The sequence below is a fragment of the Paramormyrops kingsleyae genome, chromosome 6, assembly GCF_048594095.1.
Source record: "Paramormyrops kingsleyae isolate MSU_618 chromosome 6, PKINGS_0.4, whole genome shotgun sequence".
In the NCBI taxonomy this organism is placed as follows: domain Eukaryota; kingdom Metazoa; phylum Chordata; class Actinopteri; order Osteoglossiformes; family Mormyridae; genus Paramormyrops; species Paramormyrops kingsleyae.
The window spans coordinates 8,302,993-8,323,070 of record NC_132802.1 but is presented as its reverse complement, the minus strand read 5'-3'; the positions used below and the strand labels follow the sequence as shown (position 1 = coordinate 8,323,070).

Below are 20,078 nucleotides of genomic sequence, written 5' to 3'. Positions count from 1 at the left end.
CCTACAGATCTCTGCAGGGAAACCCATGGTAGGGTAGGAAGTGCTGGATTGCAGTACACCCATTGGTTAGACCCTGATACAAGACATGGAACCATAAAGAATGTAATCTGTGTCACACAACCTTCCTACACTAAATTTCAGTTTTGGTCCTGTCATTCAACACACTCCATGCATCACAAAGGTACTGATTATGCTTTATCTGATTGATACCAAGACCTACAGATACAAAGAGCTGTTTTGAAACTTGGTTTCCCACTGAACAGCCATGCAAATCTAGGAATCCAACCTAAAAACAAAATTCTAAACTCCCAATTTGGATCTATTAATTAGATTAGATAAACATTTCCAAGGAGGAATTTCTTGGAAAAGTAATCCAGCCCCCAGAATATAATATGGTTTGTCGTAGTTTTATTTACAAGAATGAGTAACTTTTGATAGGGCCTATCATAACAATTATTGAGAATATAAAATGGTGAATGTAAAATGGGTTTAACCAGGGTCAATGATGTCAAATTCTTGACGGTTGCCAGTGTGTTTTATTTAATTTGCCTGAGTACCATAATAATTTAATTTTCAAGGTATTGAATATCTAGTTACTTCACATGGTGCTGTTTTTGCTCACCTGTTGTCATAGTTACCTACTGTAGGATTACCTCTTGTCATTCAGCAGTATTGTAATTCTCTATTATCATGCTTAGGTACTCAGTAGCAACATCATTAGGTTCACCTACAGAGTACCAGTTAGGATTCACTTTTTCCTTCAGAACCCTTAAAGTGTAAGCGAGTGCGTTCAGATAAACCTTTCTGGACAGCATTGTTATACTTAACTGTTATTTTTGCACTTGTGGCTTTCCTGTTAGCTTTAACGAGTCTGGCCATTTTCCACTGACCTCTCTCAATAACGAGGTGTTTTTGCCCCCAGAACTGTTGCTGACTAGATGTTGGTTGTTCTGTATAACATTCTCTGTAGACTTTCAACACTGTAGTGTGTGAAAATGATTATGGCTGTTTCTGAAATTCCAGAACCACCACGTTCGGCAACAGCAATTACACCACATTCAACGTCACATCTTAGCTTTTTTTAATGTTCAGCAGCATTATTAATGAAGCCCTACGCACTTTCTGTGTGCTGAATGTACTCAGTTGCAGATACAATTAGTTTTTTATGAGAACACATAACTAATGAACTAGCCATGTGTTCCTAGTGTGAAGTCATGCATTTTGTCTACAGTAGGTCAGAGAACACAGGAGCACATTGTCATACTTTACAGTTTAAGAAAGTAAACTAAAACAATCAAAGGAGAAAGGCTTAATCTTCATAGCATATTGTTCTGAGGAAAAGTTTAGTTTTATAATACATTTTCAGTTGACAAACAGTACAATATAAAAGCAAAACTGATCAGCTGATTCATCTGTAGTTCTTATTGATTCTACTTGAGATGATGCAGACATCAGGTATGGGGGGGAGCCTTAAAAAGCCCCTCGTGTAATTAAAACATTATACATAATCCTTCCGACTGTGTTTTTGGATTTGGAGAATCCAAAAGAATCAGAATCCTTGGATTGGACAGGTTTCAGAAAGCGAATGCTGGATACAGGTTCTGTCAAGGCAATTTGACAGTAATTCCCCCAAATGATTATGAAGTATGTTCATTTTGCAGTGAACTTTCATGCCTGCTGAATTGATTGTTGTTATTGTGATGCTCAAAAGTAATCAATATGTGTGACTGGTATAACTTCAGGAATTATTTAATAAGAGGTCAGGAAGTCGGTGTATACCTAAGGTATGTCTGATCCAGACAATGTAAGCAATGGTAACATTTATATCTGTTTTGTATAGAACAGTTTCAAAACCCAATTTTCAGGGATCTGCAGATAGTCCACATTTTTGCAGAAATAAGCAGGGAGCTGGGAGGGAGCAAAAACGTGGACTGTCTGGGGGCCCTCGAAGACTGGGTTGAGAAACGGGGGTCTGGAATACCCCCTAAAGTATCGATGACTCATTATTACTCTGCATGTGTACAGCAGGAGATATCTTCACACACATCACATGTGTGAAGCACAGTGATGCAATTTTATCTTACAAAAAGATAAGAACCACAGTATCATAGAGGCAGTGATACCATGTGCAGTTGCGCTTATCTGGATAATGTTATCTGCTGCTAAATTGAAAGTGTGGCCCAGATCTTTACCAGAAGTACCAACATCTTTATTGGGATATGTTTGAAGTTCAAGCAGCTAGGCTTATGCAGTGTAAATACCACTGTATGCGGAAAATATGCAAAACAAATATGATAATCATATTGATTAGGTCTCACTTAAAGGAGCCACAGACAGGTTTTGTTCTACCTGCATCGTTTATCCTTTGTAAATATCAGTTAGATGCTATTTTTCTGTTTGCATTTGTACCATGTGACTGCAAGCACACAGCAGGTCTGTTTCTATGTTGAGAGTTAAGGGCATGCTCTGTTATTAATGATGCACCTTCCCTGGAGAATCACAGTACAGAGGCAGAGCTATGAGTTTTAGGCTTTTTGTAGAGTTGTAGATTTTACCCAGAATTCCAGTGTGACTTTGTTCTATGTTGAAAAAGGTCTGCTGTGCTTTTATTTGAATGCACCTTGACCCGAGTGTATTTTCATGCACTTCCAAAGGGCCAGAGTAGTGATGACCCAGACACCCTGTGAATACAGAAGGTCCCTTTTCTTCATCTGTTTTTCAACACAAAGTACTTCGTCTATCAAACTGCAGATAGTGATGACTGAGCATTTTGCTCTGAATACATCAGACCTTTCAAAGCCTGTCACTGCAAGTCTCCAGTACTGGTCACATTTCCTTCCTTTCTGGGATTATTGTCAACAGCTGTAAGGTGTTATATTAAAGCAAAAGATGTTTTTGCATGATCCTTCACTCACTTCCAGCTGCTTAAATTTCAACACTCACAAACCACACTGCAATGTCAAATACTCAAGGTCAACACTACACCAGTGGTTTTCAGCTGGTTTGGTTTTAGGACCCATATCATTCTTTAGTCAATAAATCATGATCCAGATTCACAACAACATTGAGGCGGGGTGGCAATGATAAAAGTTGTCGACCGGGGTGGAGATGAAGGCAGTAATACCCGTCAACCTTGATGACAGTACGAGTCGTCAACCAGGAGGTGCTGATTATTATTAATTTTGTATTTCATCTTAATATTATATTTTTTAATGTTAAACTACACCAGATAAAATACACTGCAGTACACAATGACAAAAACTTTCAAATGCAATTACAATAAAAATCAATTAACGTTGTAGCAGATTGCATTGGCCTCTGCAATTTCTGCTTTCAGCTAGATTGTTTTACACAGGGATAGTTTAATCTGCTGATTTATATGGATCAATGACGTGTTTGCTGAGATCAAAGGCATGTGATGCGTCTTCTTGTACGTATCTTGGGGTTGAGGACTATAGTCTGAATGAAGTAAATGTGTTTATTTTGGGGGACAGCAGTTGTGTGAATGATGATTAAACTCTTTTGTTCCAGTGAAAAGCAGAAGCTATGATATAGTCATGGCAAAGGGAAGGGACTATTTGTGCAAGACTGTTTAACCTGATCTCCTAATCAATGGGACAGGGGAACCATCTCGATGTATCCGACACCTGAAGGTTAAGCGGCGGGGGGTGGGACGTGGTGATGGGGAGATCACAGCACAATGAAATGTTTTTGTTTATTCCAAGTCAGCAGTTTGTGGTTCTATTTAAAGGTATAAATATGAATTTAAAAAATGAAGTGAGAATAGTTACTTCATGAAGGACTTACATCACCAGTGAGAAACTTGGGGATTTCCCCAAATGAGAAATGTTTTTAGAACCTAAATAACCCACAAACCAGTTTCAACAGTCAAAACAGTTTCAGTCTTACAGTGCTGCCTGCAAAGTGCCTCCGTTGTCAGAGACCTCCGGCAACCCCCACTACATAAGGAGCTGCAGCGAACTGACTTCCAGAGATGTCACACACACACAAATCAATCTTCCATAATCAACCATAATGCACTATTAATTACTTAAACACAACAATATTTTCTATATATTTTCTATATATAATCTCATCAATTTTAGTGACCAAAAAGTGGATTTTTTTCCCTTTCAAATCAAAAGTCAGAGAACGAAACATACATGATTAAGCGGACGGACCGATTTTATAAATATGCATTTCTTTAGTTCCTTTTGTGTTTATTCCAAAGTTTTTGTTTATTTAAACAAAAATGTCAAGTTAATTTTAAGTTTAATGATCCTGGGTGTAGCGCTTGAGGAGACAGAGTGTGGACTGAGCTCTGGCAATCCCCCACACAAATTTAGTGCCAATTGCACCTCCACATCTATAAAGTCTTCAAGGGGTTTGATTCATGCAGCTGGACCACAAGTCAAAAACAACCAATATTCCATTTCATCTGCTTCCTAAACCTTCTGATTCTTGAACTTAGATTTGAATAGACAAACACTAGGTCAAATAATGATTAAAGCACCCCCGATGAAAAATTAACAGAGGTAGAGCTGTTCTGATGAAGGCGCATGACATTCATTATGGGCGTTAATCACAGAGCCAAACAAGCAGTACAGACAGTTATTCTGTTTGGCCTTTACCAGGGAAACAACAAATAGGGAAAATATGAGTCTCTCTGGCTTTATATTATGATTTCAAGCTGGTTACCAGTGAGTGGAGGGGCTTTTGCCCTGGATTTGTCCCCTCACCTTTAATCACTTCATTGTGATCACTGCAATTGTCCACCACCCAAAATGATTAAGTAATGCACTGAGTTTGCAGAATTACGTATTTAACTGGCAGGCTATACAAGTAGCTTATTTGATGTTTATTGCACTTTGTAAATTGACAGTAAAGAGAATGAAAATGAATGCAATAAATCCTGGGATGGGCAGTGGGCAGTCTGTACTTTCACGTATAGACTGCCTGGAACACAATGCTACCCGGCACAGGCCCACAGTGACTCTGCATTAGATACACAGTGTGGAAAACACTGCGTACAGTGTACAGAAAGACGGATAGATGAATGCAATGATTGTAGGTCTGTGCAACTCTTCTGTACACATCTCACAGTACATTGGGTCACAATACTTATTATGCATATTGCAGAAATTATTAGTTTGTGTTTAATTGGGTTGTCAGGATTCTGATATGTATATGAGGCGATAAAATGTGTAATAGCCTATTCTAATTATGGTGATAATGTGTTTGTTGATGAGGCATTCATTTATTTCCTAACCTTTTTTATTTCTTTTTACATGACATGGCTGTAAATACTGTACTTTCAGTAGTACAATAAACTAAAGCCAACCAATTTGTTCATATATACAGCCAGGCTAGTTTTTCTTTTGCTATTTTTCTGTACAGAGCCAAAAGGAAGAAATTACACTTCTGATAAAATGCTGCCAATGCTCAATTATATATGAAATCAAGTCATCTAAGAAAAGCAATAAAATTATGGTTTCAGGTGATCATTTTTCACCATAAGGGAAAAAAGTGCCATTTATAGCATTCAGGAATCATTGGAAAAATACCTTTTGGGAAATGAAATGCCAAGAGGAATGCTGTGTTTCCATGGCAGGACGGGGCACTAACCAGAATGAGTAAAAATGTGCAAAAACGTTGGATTTACAGGTAACATCAAAGCAAAGCTAAACTTCAATCAAGTACAGACAACTATTTATGTCTGATATGTTTGTCTTTCAGAAGAGTTGCTGGGATTAATTCATCTTCTGTAGTTCTGGATTGTTCTATCGCTCTAAATCATCCCAGCCAACCAAGGAGGCAGGAAAAGTCCCACTGTTCCCAGAACACATACCAATATAAACATCCACAGGAATATCCTGTCTATGACCATCGCCACGTACTTCCAGTCTTCTTTCACCTGAGGGGGGGGCAGATGAGACAGAATTATCATTTTCATATCCCATGGTGATTCTCACCTGCCTCCAATTTTCTCACTTAATTGTCTGGTCATGAATGGTTGGTTCTTTTTTTCCCCAGGATGCTGCGTGAATAATAATAATTTGTTGATGCCTGTCACTCACTGGTCCTTTCAAGTCCAGTGAACACTGTTCCCATTTATTTCCCAACCTCGGCCAGTTAAGGTTCCTTCAGAAAATGCTTAACTTGCAACGCATGTGTTCCAGAGGTAATGGGAACATGAAGAGGGCTGCAGGTTTAGCATTAACAGTCTTCGCAGTGAAATGCCAGCATCTCCAGAGGAACTCGAAACATTTAAGCTGAACACGTCTCACTATCGTACTGTTTTTGTGCTTTAATTCATATTTTATTGAATATTACTTCTGATTTACATGTATACAGTAGCTGGTAATGATGTGAAGCCCTGAAGTGCCGCCCTGGGGAGAGTCACAGTGGGCTTTTTAGGAAAACTATGTAAATGTAAATGTTAAGACTAATACTTTCCTTGAGGGAGCAAAAAATACTTATTAGCAACTGCATTAACTACTGGAGTATGAAAATCATGAACCTTGAGATAAAAGATGTATCATGATTCATTAATGATGAGCAAACATGAGATCAGAATTTCACTTGTGTTATTCATTACTTGTTCCGTCAGTAGTTCCTTCTGTGGTTCCTTCAGTGGTTCACAAATATGTACAGAATTAAGATAAAAGATGCGTCATGGTTCCTTAATGATGAACAAACAAGAGCAGCATTTCATGTTATTCATTATTTGTTCTTTCAGTAGTTCATTCAGTAGTTCACTAAGGTTTACAGAATTAGATAAAGGAACTGCTAGACTTAGTTTGTGGTTACATAATACACAAGTAATAGCATAATATTACATTATTTGTGTCTCAAGTGTTACCAGGTTAAAGGTACCTATTAGTGACTAGATAAAGAGCTTTACAAGAAGATAGTAGGTATTGCTCTGGTTAAGGGGGTAGATCAGTGGGCTGAACTATTAGCTGGTGTGTTTTCAGCCATAAAGCCACTGAAAAATCTTTGCTTAGGTGGCTGAAAGTCCTTTCGCAGTTTAAATCATCGACAAGACTTTCTGCTGAATTGGATCCTTCTCTGCACCATAATGTTAGACTAGATGTAGAATTACCTCCTAAATAAAAAAGCTGCACAAGTTCTGCAGGTTTTAAGTACATGCAGTAAGTCCTTAGACCGCAATGAATGGTTTCCAAGAGGAATCAATCCTATTGTAATCCTTCAAGACCTTGATACATTTTTGTAGAACATTTATTTCCCAATTTCGCAGTAACTGGTAACATTTCTCAAGGGCCTTGATTATTTTAAGCACCCTAATCAATTTTAAAAAGAATGATGAAGGAGATTTTTCATCGGGTATTACAGATGAGGTTAATTTGGATTTAAAGACTACAAACTGTCATAGAATCACCTTCTAACATGAGCTTGTTTTTACAACACTGCTATGTTGTTATAAAAATAACCTTTAGAACATTTTTTTCTGACTTCTATTCACTAACAGCATTTCATTTCTCTCACTTGAGAGTGTACACCAGGCGATAATCTAGTTGTTACTTGTGAAATGTCAGATCATTTAATGGTGCTGTTAATTAACTGCCCCCTCACAGTGTTCAAACTTCATTTATGCAGCTATTTTTAAAGGAGCTTGTTCAGGTTCTATGTATAAAATGAAAGGGAAGCTAAGAGAATTCCATTGTTAGAATGTTGTTAATATATGTTAGAACAACAACAATAATAATAATAATAATAATAATAATAATCCTGTACAAAAGGAGAAGAAAAAGTGTGCAAATGTTACTCTTTCTTACTTACAGAAAAGTCTGCATCCTCAGCTCTCAGGTGGTCTGCGATATACTGAATGCCCTCAATGGCTAGTTTCATGGATGGGGACATCACCAGGAGCGGTTGCTCCTTGATCCCGGTTTCTGTGACGGGCCTGGTGGATGGCACGGATAATTCAAGCGGTCCCTGGCACCTGCAGAGGGTCTGGATGCTGCAGGACGTCTCCATCAAGGAGGTGGACCGGCTGGGCCTGGAACTGCCCCGGCCATTGCTGTGCGAGCAGTCGTCCCTGAGGCAGCAGTACTGGATGCTCCTGGAGCGGCACAGTGCGGAACCCTGGGGGGGATCCCGCTCATCACCGGGGTACTGGACACTCAGCGAACGCAGCTTGGGGGGCACCTCCAGTGGGAGGTGGTGCACGGGGACTTTTGGAGGCTCCTCCAGGAGGACTGAGTACTGGCTGGAGGGAGATGCACATAGCAGTGGTGTCCTGGGCACAGTGTGACTGTCCAGGGGAAGACCCAGGGTTGAGGACGTTGAGGTGGCCAGAACATCTGGGTTGTTACGGACTGTGTCAGGGGACGGTCGAGGGGACTCCATTCTGGGCCAGTAGACTGGTGAGTTACGTCTCCTGTGCATCATCTCTATGAGCTTCTTGCAGTTTTGTTTTACAGTGGATGGGCGCTTCATGAAGAGGATTCGTGGTACCAGGTCCAGGAAGACCCTTCGGACCCAGTGCGGCATGGTGTGTGTGCGGGGAGAGCGGTGATGCACGTTAAGCACGAAGACGGTGATGATGATGGAGAGGGTGACGAAGATCATGGTGAAGAGCAGGTATTCTCCGATTAGTGGGATTACCAGAGAAGTAGATGGGATGATCTCTGTTATGAGGAGGAGGAAGACTGTGAGGGAGAGTAGGACCGAGATGCAGAGCGTGATCTTTTCGCCACACTCTGAGGGCAAGTAGAAGACCAGGACAGTCAGACAGGAAATGAGCAGACAGGGAATGATGAGGTTGATGGTGTAGAAGAGAGGCAACCTTCGGATGATGAAGGAGTAAGTGATGTCTGGGTAGATCTCTGTGCAGCACTCATACTTCTTGATGTTGTAGGTGCCCACAGCATTCACGATGACCCACTCTCCGCTCTCCCAGTAGTCCATTTGGTCCACGTTACTGGCCATGCTTATCAGGTCAATCTTAGCTTTATCATAGGTCCAGGAGCCAAATTTCATAGTGCAGTTCTGCTGGTCAAAGGGGAAGAAAGTGACATCTATGCTGCAGGAGCTTTTATAAATGGCGGGGGGTGTCCACTTAATCCTGCCATCGTGGAAGAGGTGGGCCTTGGTCAAATGGGTCACCGCAAAATCTCCATCAGCGCTGAATAAACAAAAACACTAATCACTGATGGCCGCTATTGCTGTCTCTCAGGAAAGAATCCTTTAATGTAGCTCAACGTTTACATTAAGAATATGCATAGACAGGCATATCACCTCTATGTTTAAATAGTGCTTTATACACTATATTATGTAGTAATAAATGTATGAAATATAGTAGAGCATCATATTGTCTTTTAAGACAATTAAAATAGATGGTTACATCAAAAATGACGACAACCAGGTCTCATAACATCCAGCTGCCACATTCTGATTGGCTGCAGCCTGAAGTGTAATAACAGCACAGGCTAGCTCTGTAATCATGTATACTTATTGTAGAGGACGATGTCCGGCCTCCAGATGAGCTCAGACGGGATGCGTATGGATGTGACGTTGTCGTATTCTTCTGGATTCCATCGGAGTTTGTAATCGTTCCACTCCTGTCATGAAACATGGTGCGATGCTCATGTGAAAGATGACGGTCCCTTCAGGACAGAGAGGCGAGTGGAGAAGGCCGGTCAGCCTACCTGTTTCACCCAAACATTGGTGGTCATCATTTGGTTCTTTTCATCCTGTGGATAAACACATAATCTAAACCAATTTGCATAATGACCATACCTATTTTCATATTTTTATTAAGAATTTATCTTTGCTTAGTGCATGTTGTAGTTATTTCTAGGAAAATTCAGATTGTTTAGGTAAAAAGCAATAAACAAGTCTTTTCAAGAAGTATCTGAGGAAATGCTTGCTTGATTTTGGTACTGAACGCTGTAATTTTCCTTCGAAAGAACTGTTTAAGTGCCCCAAAAATAGATGCCTGTAAGACACTAGAAACCGATTGTGTCATATCATCTTCGCTCCGTAATGCAAACTCTTTTTTAAAAACCGTTGTCATTGTCCCATGGCTCAGAATTTACACAAACGTATTAAAAGATGGAAAATGATACCACCCAGGGATAGGGTAACCTTTGAAGTGTGTGCTTGTGTGAAAAACATTCATGAGATGCTAAAGAAATAAATAAAGAAGCCCTCTTGAGGGGGAGAAATCAGAGACGATGCTTTCCACATATTGGCGGTGAATGATTTAACGTGCTAAAAGTAGCCTGACGCAATAATCTGACTGTGAGGAAATAAATTTTAGAGCTTAGATGATAATTGCATGATACTATCTTTAGCGGTTTATTTTTTCAAATTACAGACGCTCCTCTATTTACGAATGAGATATGTTCCGAACGGCCGATATGTTCGTAAGTCGTTATTCAACATCATTTAAGGGTATACGCAAGTACAATGAACTAGGATGCTGGGAGTTCGCACGCTACGCTGCTGCGCGGTGGGAGTAGCGGGCAGAAGTCGTGCTAGGCGGAATTGGCGCACAGAAAAAAAAATTGATGTTGCGGACAGGAAACAGGAGCCCAAATGAACACAATTTGGACTTACAGTCCTCTTCCTTCATATGTCTGAAAGTTCGTAAGTTGAAAGTTCTTAAGTAGAGGGTGTCTGTATATAAATGTTACTGAACAATAGTGTATAAAATACAGATCACAAAGGCAATAAGACTAGAAGGAAAAAAATCAGCAAATGAGGAAAATGCTAACAATGAAGGAAAGACCTATGGCATGAATTCTGGGGGAATTCAGTGTTTTTAAGATACATTGGTTTATGGTTCAACAAGTGAAACTTATAGAGTATTAAAAGATAAATTCTAAGAAATCGTATTTCTTCCCTGAAATGTCTCGGGTTTTGTTTGCTTCCACCAAATATTTTCCCATGAGTCAGATTTCCAGCTTTGGGGTTTAGACTGGGAAGCAGACTATTCATCAAACTGCCTTTTATATGAAGTGAAATAAAGACAGTCTGTAGTACTTCTGCTGCCTGAATGGTAAGTCTGACTACAGACTTACCACTAACTACCCTGACACCACACCCTGCGTAAGAAAGGGAATCAACTCAATCTGTTTATTGAATTTGAAACACCCCTCGTGCACGTTCAAGGTTGGCGGCTGCAGAATCTCACCACGTCGATAAGCTGGGCGATAGACAGGCCGAAGCGGACCAGCACCACGTCTGAGATGTTTGCGACTGGCCGTGACAGCTTGTTGTAGTGAACAAACAGGGTGTTCAGGAGACGTTCCTCAGCATGGGCTCGGATCCTGGAGCTACAGACTGCAACAAGAACAAAGAAGAAGAACCGGCCGTAATCAACTGTGAGTCTAGAGTGACCCTCAGTCACAGATTTAGGGAATCGGCAGTCTGACATTAGCCTAACGGCGAGCCTTGGTCAAATCAGCACCCAAACGTGCCCCATCCTGCCAAAAAAAAGAATGATATTGTGCAAATTCAGGTGATGTGTCTTTCACTCTCTGGGCTGTGCTGCTGTTCAACGATCACCATCACCCAAGAGCACAGGTGCAGTTTCACTATTGGAAGGGGCGAAAACAGCCTCAACCCCCACCAACCATAAACACATGCCCCCCCCCCCCCCCCCCCCCCCGCAATATCGGTAGGGACATTTTCCTGCCGTCCATACCTACATCTACACCTTTTACACTAATGGCAACATAATTTCACTGCTCCCCCACCACATGCCCCCCCTCCAAAAAAAAATCTTGGGCCTGGCCATCAGATTTGTTCTGGAGGCCCCACTGCACCTGACTCCCAGAACATTACGGCTGGCTGTGAATCGCAGTTTCAGCAGTCTTACAGCTCAGCCTTACAGTCCTCACCCCTGTCCTCCAATCACAAAGCCATAACTCTGTATCATTCTCTACCTTCTTGTTCTTATAATACCATTTGTTACACTTTCAAATGCTCTTGTATCTGGAAAAGTGTTAATGCAAATCCTCAAACCGCTTCTGACTTTTAAATCCGTCCCTTGTTGTAGCAGAGTTCATTTATCATTTATGGAAAGGGATTACTACAGCCTCTCAACTGATCAGTAGTCCATAGAGGTACACATGCATTTATTTATGTGTTTTCTGTATATTGTATGTGTGGCATGTGATGAGCATGTTGTGATGTGTTCGGTAGGTTGTAACACCTTGGGTGTGCTGTGACATGTTGAGCATGTTCTGACTTGCTGGGCCCGTCGTGATGTGCTCGGTGAAAAAAAGCGATTTGTTAGCTGGTGCGTGATTTGGGGAGCTGCAGACTTCCTGCCATTGGTGGTTTTTGGTATCAGTTACCTTCACATTTACATATCTATTGGTCGCATTCACCCAAAGTAACGTACAAGTGAGGCAGATAGTACATTAGACTTATGCATGGTGTTGAGGCATAACTAGGCCGAGCTTCCAACGAATGGCTGCTACTAATGTAAAAAGTATTGGGGCAGCAGTTTGGAGTGAGAATACATCTGTTAGGGGCCCAGCGTGTGTCTCACAGTCAATGCGTGACACTTTACAGCCCAGCCTACTGCATCCATCAGATCTTGCTCTTCCACGTCCACCTTGTCTGCACGCTGTGTGCGCATGCAAGTAATAATGTGCTTGCAGGGAGATCTCATGTAACTTATTTTGGAATTTACCCAGAAACAACAAATGCTTTTTTCTGATTGGTTGATATGTGGCTATTAACTCTGCATATCTCGGACAGCTGTGAGCTCAGTAGAAAACTCCACCTCGTATGCCTGCGCCTCGCCCATTAATATCACGGGACACCTTGGGGGGCGTCATCTCTTACTTCTCAGAGTGAGAAGCACAAGGTGTGGCGTGTGAACTGGTTGAACTGCGTGTTTCTGGCAGTCAATGTGTGAGACTCAAGAGCCCTGCAAAGCAAGAAATGAGTGTGACTATTCCATGGCCCAGTGTGCAGCCTTAAGAACATTCTGGGCATCTGGCTAGTTAAAGGCAGGTTAAAGCTGAGATCTGTTCAGCTGAGTATATAGTGAATATATTTGAGAAATATATTGTGGTACAGGCTCTGACAATTGTTAGAAAGATATTACAGTTAACTGATCTATTCTTGTCTTTATAGCATTTCAGTAACATGGAACCACAAAGATACTGATTTCGAGTGTACTGTGTAACCTTAAAAAAAGATCTTTGTCCTGGTCTATGCCTCATTAGGGACCACAGATCAGTCATCCATGAGTTATAGAAATGGTATCTATTTGTGGGATGACTGTTGTCAAGGAAACAACTTTGAAATGGATTGATAAAGCCAATCATCCAATATATAGGTGTACCGACACCAACTGTTTTCCTCACGTGATGTAGGATGCTTCATTGCTCATTGGAAAATTATTTATAAGAGATAATTGAGAAGTAGCATCGCTTTCAGGGTGTTCCTCTGCCTTGGGTCCTGGGTTCGCCCCCAGGCCCCTGTGACCCTATACTGGATTAATAGATATGGAAGATGGATGGAATTGATGGATGAACTTGAGAACTACTGCATTTACAACCAAGAATGGTCGCATAAAGATTTTTGTGTGCATACTGTAGCATAGTATCAATTCAGGTAAACACAAAAAACAAATAAATAAAAATAAACAAACCTGGAAAAATAATATAATTCCAGCACATTTATTATATTTATTTTTGCTTGCATTCCGTCTTGTTGGTATCCTGTGTGAAATACCTATATCCTGAGGCAAGGTACCTGAATGTCAGGCCGTCTCTGGGGAGCGAAAGATCTTGTATGATTCACCAGAAGAGCTACAGCTGGGTAGGTTACAGCTGATTCGCCACTTTGGAGACCTCTGCTTGGAGCTTATCTAATGGAGGTCCAAACGCACACACTTTTGGGAACTCTATTGATGCAGGAAAATGAGAAAGTTGGAAAGAAAAAAAATTACAACTGCTTCAGTCAAAAAGGGCATCAGCCTGCTGGGACTCAGGTGGTTTTGCCAGAAATGTGCCTCATTTTTAGCCACCAGCTTAGCTGATCTTACGACACGATTCTAGGCGGACGACTCTAAATTTAGAAAGCAACCTTGTCACTGTCACTGACCTCCAGATTTTTTGATCGAGGCGTTTCCTATTTCGGCTCCTTATTCATTACCCTTAAGCTGTCTGTTATCCATTAAGAGGCAGACGGTATAGCAACAACCTGCTTTGACAGGTGATATTACATCATTAAGTGCGATCACTAGCCTGATTCCAATAGGCAGTGGTAATGATTGCCACCATTATCGTTACCATCACCATCCAATTGTTTGCAAAAATCGATACGTTATATAGCTAGGGTCTTTAAGTTGTGTTTATAATCAAAAAACATGACACATCTCAAGGACGTGGAGATGTGACTGTATGCAGACTTAGAGGATGCAATGCTGGGGCCAGGAAAATATGATTTTGATGCTTTTTAATATTTAAATAGCACATATAATCTATATTGGCATCACATTCAGGGTTTACCCCAGCTTTGTACCCTATGCTATCCCTCTGCAACCCTGGCCAGTAAATGGATGGATGGATGGATATTTTTTTCTCTTGTGAGACATCATGTCTATTAGCAGATGGAAATAATTAGAGTGAGGTTAGGAAAGTGTAGAATGTTAGAATTTAAGGGCTAGAGGATTCAAGATTAAAGGTTTATTCATCACGTACCCAGTTGTACATATACAACATGTAGTGGAATGTAACCCTGGTCACTCCAAGCAGCTGTGTATGATAAGAGAATAATAAAATATAGAAAAATAACAGTATAAAATAAAAAATATATGAAATGTTCAGCTAGTGGACATGTACATGGGTGAGTTCATGGAGTCTTTGGAAGGGTTTTAAAATATCTATATGAAAACTGGTTATTAGTGATGATAAGAGTGAATTTTTGCTATTTGCTACAATTTTACTCCATGAGTGTCAAATTAATTCAACATTTAACTTAAGTAAAGTCTGGAATTCAGGGCAAGAACAAAAGAATACTTGTGCTTGACTTTTACTGGCTTTTTTGTTTTGCAATTTTATGGGCAGAACAAATTCTTCTGAAAGGTAATAAGAGGAAATCCCCAAAATTTCACTGATATTTGGATGTGCTTAAAGAGCAATAAGGAAGAAGGTTTGCTTCCTCTTCCCTCCCCAGATTCCTCTTCTCACTAAACAAGAAGTTGTGTAATCTGCTGTCCATAAACTATGCAAAAGCGTTTTTTTTTTAAATGCGTATATCCGTTAATAATAATTAATGGGTATATAGATATACAATCACAGAATCACAATAAGTTGTTATAGCAAGAGTCTTATAATTTAAAAACCTTTTTTTTCCAGAAAATTTATTTTTCCCTGATTTTTATCCCTAGATGCAAAGTTGCAAGCTTGATTTTTCTGTCCAGCAAGTGAGATCATTTTACTTTGATGAAAACCCTGAGTGTCATCACGTCTGCCTTAGGGTTGCATCATATATATCCATCATCTATCTATGTTCATGTGCATGTCATTGTAAAGTAAATTCAAGGCCAGCATTTTACATGCAAGTAGAGATTTAAAACCAGTTTTAAAGGATCACCAGTTTGACTAACAGAATTATACATGGATTGTTTTAATGTTCAGAAATAATAGAAGGCAAATGAATTAAGATTATATCTGGAGAGAAAAATAAGTGAAAATGTGTCTTATGTTTGTCTAACACAAATATATGGGTAGCTATGACAACATGGGTTGTGTTTTAACTGAATACTAGAGATAAAACATAAGAAAGCAATACAATGTGCAAGAACCAAAACCAAACCAAAACCAAAAAACATTAAACTGATCAGTGGTAAACTCTTACATTTTTTAAATTTCAGTCAATTATATGAATATATATATTTAATCATTTACTGTTTAAATGTCCCATTTAATCCTGATGTTCTGTACACTCATTGGTCTCTGAGGATAATGGTTTAGTACTAAACTGGTCAATGAATTTATATTTACATGTTTTTGAAAGCTTCCTTAAAAAGAAATTTCCAGGTCTGACCTTCAGCATTTTGTATTAACAAACAACACCTGAACTGTGGATATTAACAAACCAGAAATTATTTTCCCTAGTTGCACCACTTTTATTGCATTCATTACTATATAAATAACACATTTATGATCATACAGTAATGAGCTTTTTTTGTTGGCAAATTATGCTATAATGGAAGTTGTTTTGACATTTCATGAGTTAAATATTAAAACAATGCTACAATATATTCAATCAGCTTACTTCTTTGACAGATCAGAAGTTAAGTTAAAGGTTAATTAAGTGTGGTTCAGTATGCTTAATGGTTCAGAAATTAATAAAGGTCTATTATCAACCAAGTGTTCAATCCCCTTTATTTTTTAACAGTTTGTTTATAATGAATTGAGAGATATACCTTAGAATTGGCCAGTCAACATTAATGTTGGTAACTGCCAACACTGGTAACTGCTGCAATCTTTTTTGCTTATTAGAATACATAATAGTTGAATAAATAAATGAAAACCCCCTGCTGTAGACAAACGTGAACTGCAAAACAACAGAACATAGCTTGGACAGTATATACCACAGTAGATAAAGAACCTGCGCTGAGCATACCTACACAGTGGATGATGAACCTGTAATGTAAATACCAGCAGCATTGTATATTCAAGCACTGTGGATAAAGAACCTGCTCTGTACTGTATATACCAGCACAGTGGATGCACTGTATATGCCATTACAGTGGATAAAGAGCATGCACTCTAGATAAAGAAACTGCTCTGTATAAACCTGGACAATGGATAAGAAACCTGCACTGAACATACCTACACAGTGGATAAAGAACCTGCACTGTATATTCTAGCACAGTGGGCAAAGAATCTGAACCATATATAACATTGCAGTGGATATATAAGGTCACTACGCATGCCAGCAGAGTGGATAAAGAACCTGCAATGTATTGACAAGCACAGTGGTAAAAGAACCTGCATTGAATATACCAATGCAGTCAAAAAGAACCTGCACTTGTATATACCAGCGCAGTTGATAAAGAACCTGCATTGTATATACCTGTTCAGTGGATAGTGGACAAATAAATGAATGAATGTTACATGTACTGTATATAGCACGTTTCAAAACACCCAAAGTGCTTTACAGAACCAATGGGGAGCCACTGCAACTACCACTGTGTAGCCCCCACCTGGATGATGCGACAGCAGACATTCTATGCCAGTACGCTCACCACACAGTAGCTAAGGTGGTGAAGGGGCAGGAGAGAATTCACCACTTAGATATACTGTAGGGGATGATTAGGAGGCAGGTTTGATAAGGCCACAGTCGACAGTTTTAACCAGGACATTGGGGTACCTAAGTGGATAAAGAACCTGCACAGTATATAGCAGCAATGTGGATAATGAATGTTCACTGTATATACCAGTACAGTGAATAAAGAATACCAGCACACTGGATAAAGAAACAGCTCTGAATATACCAGCACAGGAGATAAGGAACGTACACTGTATATACCAGTACAGTGGATAAAGAATACCAGCACACTGGATAAAGAAACAGCTCTGAATATACCAGCACAGGAGATAAGGAAGGTACACTGTATATACCAGTACAGTGAATAAAGAATACCAGCACACTGGATAAAGAAACAGCTCTGAATATACCAGCACAGGAGATAATGAACGTACACTTTATACACCAGTACAGTGGATAAATAGCTTGCTCTGTATATTCCAGCACAAAGGGTACCTGCATTGTATATAGCAGTATTTCTGTCTGCTCTTTTTGGAAGTATCAATTTCGTTGTACCTGATGTGTGCAATGACAATAGAGTCATTCTGTTATATGTCAACATAATAGAAAATTAACCAACTTTGCACATACCAACTCAGCAATCTGTACCTACAATGCAGGAATAAGCTTTGTACAGTTATAAAGTGTTCAGTCTATGTATTAAAATCATAAGGATGCACTTTATAATCTGAATTACAAAAAAATTATAAAAACAAAAAATCCAATAAGCAACCCAATTGCTTATCCAGTGCAGGACTGAAGCCCCCGTTTGAAATTGTTTTTAAACAATCGCAATTTGTGAATTCCAGTGCCACTAACTTACAATAAGGCATATTCAAACAAGTTCACAAATTTATAATACAGTGCATGTCAGGATCACTTCCCTGCTGTTTATAGAACGTTTTCCTTGTTTTGCAATATGTATATACGTAAATTCCATATTGCTGTGAGCATTCAGTTCAGACATTATAAATATAGAATGACAACAGAAATGCAGCGAAGGAAACGTGTTCAGAACGGATGTTTGTGAGGTCAGGCGGGTCTCTCACCGGACGGAAGAGGCAGGGAGGTAAGGAAGCTCAGCAGGTGGAAGCACCTGACAACGGGCATCCATAGCGGGCACATGGCTTCACCTTGGAGCTCACCTCCAGCCACCTGGTGGGTGGGGGTCTTCCCCGCAGTCCCGCTCTCAGGTGTCGCCGGCTTCACTTAGCATCCCCGTCTTCCCGGCAGCGAGCTGTCCAGTCCACTTTCGCGGGGAAGCAAAACACGAACGAAGGGATGAAAGTAAAAGTCGAACACCTACATGCAAGTCGAGCGTCAGTGCGATTTGGCAAAGGGCACGTGAGCGTGACCTCCGTCCTGATCAGCTCCACACCCCACCCGCTCTGTCCTCCTGCTCATCACCTTCGCCCAGGCTGAGCCGCTCCAACCTCAGGGGAATCACCTCTCACAGTTTCTTAACTTAATGATCAGGATTTCTGCTGTGGCTCTACCCAGAGTAGCCTGTGAATCCTCTCCCCCCATCCAATCTGCTATCTCTTTCTCTCTCTCTTTCTCTCTCTCTCTCTCTTTTTCCCTCTCTCTCTTGCTCCCTCTCCCCTAACCAATTCAGATGCCTCCAATACTGTACTGAGTAGCTGTGATAATGTGGTAAAGAATTTTGGAGAGCTGTGTGTGTGTGTGTGTGTGTGCATGTGCATGAGTGAAAATCTGTGTGTTTCTATTTGTTAATGAGACTGTGTATCTATTGCTTACGGCAGCAATATCTTGTTTTGCAAGTCAGAGTTTCACTGAAATGGCATGTGATGTTAGACATTTAGTCTGTCTTTCCTGTATGGGGGTGCATTTGTTACATCGGTGCATGTAATTTACGAAAACTTTCACAGCAGAAAAAAATGTCTTCATTTTGAAATATATTAAAACACAGCATGATATAATAGCACTGCATTGGCATATTTGAGAACCTCCTCTCAGGTATGACATATCTATTCCCATGTTACATCATCAAAAAGAATGCATTGAAATTCCACGGGGATACCCTTCAACAAAGAGTGTATGAATTCTAGAATCAGCCGAATATTGATTTTTAAAATCAAAGTGTTCAGTGTAAAAATGGAATGAATGGACCTGTGCCTATATAAAAAAGGTTTTCTTAATGCTGTTTTAATGAAATCTTACAAAGCAAGTATGAGTGTTTTTGGCAGACATACAGGTAGACACTTATCTAGGAAGGTGTGTATTGTATTTTAAACTTGCTAGCTGGATTGCAGTAAATGTTTAATTTCTTTAAATACATTTTTATAGCATCCTCCCCAACAAAGGTCTAATAACGATTTAGAAACAAATACTGGAAAATTCTTAAGAAAAGGAGCACAGACAAGCCTAATAGCAGTTGGTATTATCTCAATGTTTGAATGAAGAGCAAAGCGTAAAAGACTGTCATGGTAGTTAGAGGAGAAAAAACTCAGGGGGGCCATGACCAACTGGGGGGGGTACCCCCCCTCCCTCCCTCTTCCTGGGCATATTAATGTTATTCTGGTCAGAAATAGGTGCATTGGGACAAAAAAATGAGTCAATGTCGGTCTCTGACTGCGGAATGAGATTTTACTGGAACAAAATGTTTTCGTCATTGTCTAGGAAGGAGCAATGTGCGTTTGTTTTCTCCTGGCTGGAGTGGGGTCAGCCCACCGTTTAGAGATGAAGAGGGGGCTCGCGCTGGCCAATTAAGCAGGCATCCGGACAGGCCATGTGTGCCCCCCCCC

The 20,078-nt window shown here is 40.1% G+C and overlaps 1 protein-coding gene across 1 annotated transcript; it reads right to left on the bottom strand.

Annotated features, from left to right (window-relative positions):
- Nucleotides 1–4,830: 4,830 nt before the first annotated feature.
- On the bottom strand, nucleotides 4,831–18,883 carry chrna4b (cholinergic receptor, nicotinic, alpha 4b). Its single transcript, XM_072713572.1, has 6 exons — nucleotides 18,363–18,883; nucleotides 11,165–11,313; nucleotides 9,675–9,719; nucleotides 9,478–9,587; nucleotides 7,804–9,151; nucleotides 4,831–5,914 (listed from the first exon to the last, which is right to left on the bottom strand). The coding sequence occupies exons 1-6, from the start codon at nucleotides 18,436–18,438 to the stop codon at nucleotides 5,789–5,791; spliced, it is 1,854 nt and encodes a 617-aa protein (XP_072569673.1). The 5' UTR covers nucleotides 18,439–18,883; the 3' UTR covers nucleotides 4,831–5,788.
- Between the last annotated feature and the right edge of the window lie 1,195 nt (nucleotides 18,884–20,078).